Source organism: Nelusetta ayraudi, unplaced genomic scaffold, assembly GCF_046127955.1.
Source record: "Nelusetta ayraudi isolate G7.1 ecotype Tasmania unplaced genomic scaffold, CSIRO-AGI_Nayr_v1 ptg000019l, whole genome shotgun sequence".
Lineage (NCBI taxonomy): Eukaryota > Metazoa > Chordata > Actinopteri > Tetraodontiformes > Monacanthidae > Nelusetta > Nelusetta ayraudi.
In genome coordinates this window covers 4,289,906-4,296,888 of record NW_027466069.1, presented here as the reverse complement: position 1 = coordinate 4,296,888, position 6,983 = coordinate 4,289,906, and the positions used below count along the sequence as shown (strand labels likewise).

Below are 6,983 nucleotides of genomic sequence, written 5' to 3'. Positions count from 1 at the left end.
AACAACTAGCGAGGGGTATATCAGTGCCCTTTGAGGGAACTCTCCCAAGGAGTCAATAAAGTAACTGAATTGAATTGAATTTTGACATTGTAAGGGGCGCTGATCATTAAATCATATTTGTTTGAAAGTGTTGCCTTCAGTGGTATTTAGATGTGAGATAAATGACGGAAAGACTTTCCCCACACCCATAATCTAATTATAACCTGATGACACAACTGGATCACTTGAGATCTCAAGTTTGAAATCTCCAACGTTGCACAGAAAGTTTTCCAAGAGATTTGCTCTTGTTGACCACAAGAAAATCACGTCGGTTAGAATTCACCCTGAGCTGCTTCAGCCAAACGACCAGACATCACTGACGACCTTTTGCAAATCATTTTATTAAATCAATATTTACAGGCAGTTTGTTTTTTTTAACTTGGGATCTCATTTTACAAGTCCGTATTCAGCTCTGCAGTTTTCTTTTTCCTGAACTAAAATCTTCTAGCAGTATTTTGAGTTCTACCTTCGAAGTTTGTTTCGTTTTTTTCATTTTCAACTACAGTAATAGTAAAAATAACAAAATAATAACCAAAAACCAGGAAGTAAGGATTCGAGACAGGAGGCACACGTTTTGTCGCAACCGTTTCTATCGATGATGTGCGTCACTGAATATATGGCTTTGAGGTTTCTGCACGGGTGACGATGAGAGACTGGAGACTATCTATGGACGTGACGGGTCGTCGGGTCATTTTCTGACGCTGATGCCCTCTCAAAAAAAAAAAAAAAACAGACAGAGAGAGAGACAGACAGAACAACCAACAACTGGCTTTCATCCAGCTCAGGACATCTCAGTTGCGCCTCGCTGCGCGCTCTCTGGCATCGTCACAACATCACGTTTTGCGTTACGCGCATTATTACAGACATCTGCAGTCCGACGACTAGTCTTCAGAATAAAATACAATCTTTGTTCTTTTCATTCAGCATCGTTTACCTGCACCTGAGTTCACGTGTACTTCACACCAGTGACGGCTCTGACAGAGAGGCCCGAAGCTTCCCTCTCTCAACTTTCTGCCAACGCTTCTGTCACATCATGACATCTTCATAAACTGATGTATGTACAGGGTTAATTATTTCTTTAAATTAAAAATTTTTTTTTTTAAAAAAGGGATTTTGGTTCATTTTTTTTTCTCCTTTTAATTCTAAAATACTGCTCTGACATTGCAGCCATGTCACACAAAGGCAGACAAAAGCTACTTAAAAATGGACTTGAATCCATAATCTCTTGTTAATAATTTGACTTTTTTTGGCTTTACATTTTTAAATAAAATTTGTGTATAATAAAGAAGAATGCTGAAACGCTTAAATAAAAAAAGGACTTGATAAAACAGGACCCTCACCCACCATTCACAACAACAAGAAAATAAAAATTTTAAATGGCAATTTACATATAAAGGTTGCTTGATCATGCAAACATTTTGCTGAGCACAAACTGCAGCAGATGCATTTAAGGTGTAAGCGAAACCAAAAGGTAGTTTGAGTAAACCATTTTATCATCAAAACAAAAAAGGAGGAAATATGACTAAATTTCCTTTATCTTAAATGGCAGATATGCATATTTTTCTAGAAAAAAAAAAGAAAGAAAAAAAAAGAGAGAGACAGAAAAAAGAAATTAATTGTAAATATCGTTTCGATGAGAAGGTTACTGTAGGTGTGTGAATCTGCACGGAAAAAATAAAATAAAAACCTATCAAAGCATCCCTACTGAAGATGAGAAAACAAAAGATAAAGTCTGTATAAGCCAGAAAAGTTAAAACACGTTTAAGAAGTGACGTCAGGTATTATTGCTAAAGAGAAGCTGCTGCCCAAGTACCAGCTCATCTCCTGCTGCTGCTGCGGGCCGTCACAACGTTGTTCATCAGAGTCTCTGCTTCTGCATCGTGGGCATCCTGAGACGGAGCGGCTGGGGGGCCCGAGGGGAGCAGAGGCCGAGTCGAGGAGGGGGCGCGGGGCTTTTTTTCTTTTCTTTTTTTTTTAAAGGGATCATCATCATCATCATCGGTATCATCATAATCATCATCATCATCATCACAGTGAGTCCAGAACATTGTCCATAATCACAGTGTCAACAGACTTGGAGAGGGGAGAGGAGAGTGCGGTTCCGTCGCACTCTCGCTGACCCGTTTTTTTTTTTCCTTTTTCTTTTTAGAGTTCCACAAGAATTGCTACTGGTGTGCACGCGGCCCGTCCAAACAGAGCGGAACCGAGGGAAGGAAGGCTGAAGAATTCACTGCTGTCGTTTGCTCAACCGGCGTGCGATCACTCTCTCTCTCTCTCCCCTCTCAGTAGCTGGGTGGCCCCGCGGGGCCACTTATCTGTGCTGTCGGAAGCCGTGGGTGCTGTCCGGCTGCCTGACGGCGTGATTGTTTGACCGCGAGTCCTCCGAAGAAGGCGAAGAGGAATTATTGCGCCCCGACCTGGCGGAGAGACAGAGGGCAGGTATTAATTGCAGCCGGGTCCTGGGTGTGAACTCTCTCCTGACAGCGCTCATCAAACCACTCCTGGCGCCACGTGCGGTTTGACCTGCGGCCTCGCTCGTCCACACTGCCAATTGTGGGATCGATACTTTGCACGACACGGTGAATTTGGCACAGCGGGAAGCAAAAGAGCTTAACCCAGCGTGGAGCCGTCTTACGAAGAGCACCGTCTCATATTCAGCTCGTTCGGGAAATCTCGCTTTCCCGTGCTTCAGCATGCACTGTGCAATAAAGCGAAAGCCTTTCTGGAAACGGGAGAACAGAAAGTGAAAGTAGACCAAAGCACTGCGACGACTACAATGAGCTCACGGTGAGATCGGAGGACCGGAGAGAAGAATCCCGGCACACGTCAGAGGCGCTTTAAAGTGACCTCGTCCACACGCAGGGCCGTCTTGTGACACAAGCCAGAAGGTTGGGATGTAGAGTTATTAAAAGGAAACAGATCACGCCGCTGGTTGCCAGGGTGGAAACGTAGATGTGCGCCTGTCCTGGCACTAGAAAGGTTCAAAGCAGCAGCTCTGGTTCTACTTTGTTGTTTTATCCGACGCTGCACACGTAAGACGACGTCAAACAAAAAGGGACAAACCATTAAATAAGTCTCTGTATTCATAAAAACACGAGGAGTAGAGTTCACTGAAAATGCCACCCTGCAAGGGGTTTGCAACATAGTGGCTTAAACATCTGCTATAGGACATAAAAATCAAAGTGCACAGTAAAGCTACATTTTTGAAGGGGGAGGGGGTGATGTTGCGTGGACAGGGAACACTAGGATCACAAATGATCCGATCTAAATTACAAAGTGGAATGCGCCACTTGCGAGAGCATACATTTTACCTCTCAGTGTAATTATATTTGGCCCCGCGAGGCAACACAAAAGCACTGCTAGTGCTGGCCCGCTGGTATTACACAGCACATGTGCCATAACATGCAACCTGATACTACAAATCCCAGAATACTCAATCAGCACAGGACGTACATTGAAGGATATTATTATTATTACGTCATTGGTTTATTAGAGTTATTCAACTTTTAAATGTATCAGTAGCCCGTGGAAAAAGGCCACTGTTGAAATTTAAATCAGACGGTTGCAAATGAAAAAGAGGCATCCTTCTTCTTTCATATTCAGGTTGAAGCAAAACTCGTTTGGGTCCATATAGAAATGTTCCCTGTTCTAGCCGGAGGAAGATTTTTTAAAACAAATACCAATGTTGGCCAGCGACTTTGTCCAAATATTACATTTTGTCGCCACTGTGTATTTGAGCTCGACAGCCCAGAAAAGAAGACGACGACGCTGTGCCGCACAGCTCAGAAACAGAACCACCCAACAGCTGCTACGTTGCGCAGGCCTACCTGTCATTGCTGGGTTTGTCCGGGGGCGACTCCTCCGGACAGGCGCTGCCCAGTATCCTCTTCCTGGCCTCTGCGTACTCTGCCTCCCTCTGGGCCAGGGACTTGATCTGTGGCGTGGGCCGGTTCTGGCCGAGGGGAGATCCCAGCGAGCCATTGCTCACAGGCCGCTTCAGGATGCGGATCTGAGGCGGCGGCGCTGCGGGCAGGGACTCGTCCTGGATCACCATCGTCGTCCTTGTTGGTGATTGAAGGGAGTTATTGCTTGACACTCTGAAAGAAAACAACACGGTTGGTTATTTTAATATACATACATACATACATACATATGTATATATATGTATATATACATATATGGGTCACCAAAACACTCCATCCATCTGCTCCTGCTCCTCTGTCAAATTTTACAGGCCACAGTATCCCATGAGTCAAAAAGTTTGTCCACCCACCCCTGATTTATAACCTCAAGACCTCTGAACAAACTACACGATCGAACTGAGGAGTCGCTCTTTTTTTTTGTTTGTTTTAAGTGTCAACACAATTTTTGAAGAAAGGTCTCAATGTTGTGGCCTGCATCTCTCTTGGGAGTCCTACCTCTCTCTCTGGCTGATCCTTAGCTTCTCCTCTAACCGCTTTTCCATTTCCTGCCGGGGGAGGGAAAACACAATGCAAACACGTATTTAGAAAACAAACAAACAAACAAACAAACAAGACATGTCAGTTTGAGTTTTGCAGAGAAGCCCTAAGTGCTCCAGGCAGTCAGCATGTTCGAGGCGGGAAAGCAGTGTTCAGTTACAATCTATTTATATATACGTGCAGGACAGCTGCCAAGTCACAACAGTGAGTGCTCAGCTTGCTAACATTAACCGGCTGATGTTGCAACGGAAAAAATAACTCGAGGATATTTCTATGTCTTTCTTAACTACAGGTTAAAAAAATAAATAAATAAAAAGCAACCACGTGGCTGAAGACAGCCATGTAAGACAACTCCATCCAAACAGGGTGTTTAAAAAAAAAAAAAAGTCTTCACCAACTTCTTCACGTAGGCCCTGTTTGTGACGTCACTGCTGGCGATAGGCTGCCAAACTACCGGAACGAATAGCTAGCTAATGGGAGAAAATGCTCGCGAATTTGGCACCAATTCTCCTCCGCCGCCTGGCTACTAAAGGTCAGCGTGACCGAAAAGGTTGTGGGAAAAAACTACTCGGTCCAGAAACTCAAACCAAATAAGTCGTGAAAACTAACTGCAATAACCCACCTCACATGATAATGGGCTCACAGATTCACAAGTTTACTCGTTTCCGTCCACGGTTCATCGGACGGTTTCAAGCATAACACGCATATTCAATTCGTCTAAAACACATAATAGTTTATTTTTAATACAATCTGGCGATTGTCGCTTTGTGGCGTTGAACCATTTAGACGCTATCAACTATACTATACTACTCAGTAACACATTTTCCACGTTAGCACGGTAAATAGCCTAGCATTAGCTCGCGTTAGCCTGTGCATGTTTGGTAAGTAATTATACTCAAAGCGATGTAGTTTGGGTTTTCGTCAACAGCCGGAATAGTTCGCTGCCTCACTCGGCATACCATAAATTTGGTCCACTTTCACTTTTTGAGGGCAAAAATGCGACATTTGAAACAACGCCAGACTACCAGGATCGGCTAAGTCGTCGCTCGCTAACGCTAGCTCCTTAGCGCTAGCTCGTCAAGTTTCCTCGGAGCCAACGCAAGCTTAGCCACATTGTTGGCCCGTGATGGCTGCTTTAACGGAGCGACGCTGTTGGCAACTTCAGAAAACTAAAATAAATAATAAAATACATATACATCGAAGCCGATCACCACGTTGAGTTCTTCACCAAAACTCAGCCAAAACCAATGCTTTACTTACCCCGCTATCGGCAGCTTCCTCCCAACTTTCGGCCACCTCTTCATCCATGTTTCATTTTGATCACACACACTCGGTGGGGAAGCTCGCCCTCCTGCGGCGCCTCAGACCCTCCTCCCGGTGCTCGACTGCCTGTGACATCACTGGAGGATTTCCCCGTAGCTTCACACTGCTGCCTTACAACTGGGTGATCCCTCAAGGACAGAAAAATATTTCCCTGCCGTGCTGTCATTCTTGTTTCACTGTTAAACAAGCAAAACCGAACGAGAAAACTTTACACATCAAAAATGTTTTCTATGCGATTTTATTTCTAACGGTTGTATAAAATTTATTTTCTACATAATTTTCAGTTTGTTTGTTTTTTAACCATATATATTCTTACTCATTCAATTTAAGTCCATCCATAGGTGTGAATTGTACGTATTTACTTATGGTCACATTCATTTTGGCTTTTCTCCTTATAAACATGTAAATTAGGTAAACCTGGAAATAGAGATGACTTAAAATCACAACAGTTTTTGAAATACTTTCAAGCCAAAGACAAGCGGGGGAAAAAAAAAATCAAACCACCATTTGCAGAACATGCTACAGCGAAACAGTATGTGACCCCTTTTGTTCTGAAAGAGGTCCATTTGAGCCTCACCTAAGTGAAATCCAAGAAACCTGGAGTTCTACAGTTGATGATATAATCCCAAACCTCGTCAGTCTGAGAGAGCAGAGAAGTAGCACAGACTCACTTGTCCACGTTGGGATATTCAGGTGTCTTAAGAAGCAAACACAAAAAGTTTAAAGACAGTCAATAAAAAAACAAAACAAAAAAACCCAGTGAAACAAAAGAAAAATGCATTAAGACAACAAAAAAGTCAATTCATAGGGCAAGTTCACAGTGAAGTACCATACAAAGGGTAAAATGTCACAGGCATGAATAGTAAAACCAGGTGCAATGTGCCAGTTGAGAGTGCAGAGGTGAAGGGTCTGTATGCAGATGAGCAAACGCAGCGTCAAGTGTGCAGAGCCTGTGCAAAGATTAGCCAAAGTGCTTTGTTATCTGATGGGGTGATCTAAAGTCTGTGGCTGTCCTCACTCGCTCGCATGGTTCACCACAGAGCTCGCTTCCTTCACCAGCACCTTGACCTTGGTGGTATCTTTAGTGCTGATCCCCTCGGTTTCACCACAAGATGCTGCTCCTCTTCATCACTGGCAATTAAGCTGACAAAGACGTGGATT

General features: G+C 43.7%; 1 protein-coding gene across 1 annotated transcript; it reads right to left on the bottom strand.

Annotated features, from left to right (window-relative positions):
- Positions 1–1,612: 1,612 nt before the first annotated feature.
- On the bottom strand, positions 1,613–5,902 carry LOC142888324 (SUZ RNA-binding domain-containing-like). The gene is made up of 4 exons (XM_076026517.1): positions 5,760–5,902; positions 4,458–4,507; positions 3,867–4,136; positions 1,613–2,456 (listed from the first exon to the last, which is right to left on the bottom strand). Exons 1-4 carry the CDS (start codon positions 5,805–5,807, stop codon positions 2,351–2,353), a joined length of 474 nt encoding a protein of 157 aa, XP_075882632.1. The 5' UTR covers positions 5,808–5,902; the 3' UTR covers positions 1,613–2,350.
- Between the last annotated feature and the right edge of the window lie 1,081 nt (positions 5,903–6,983).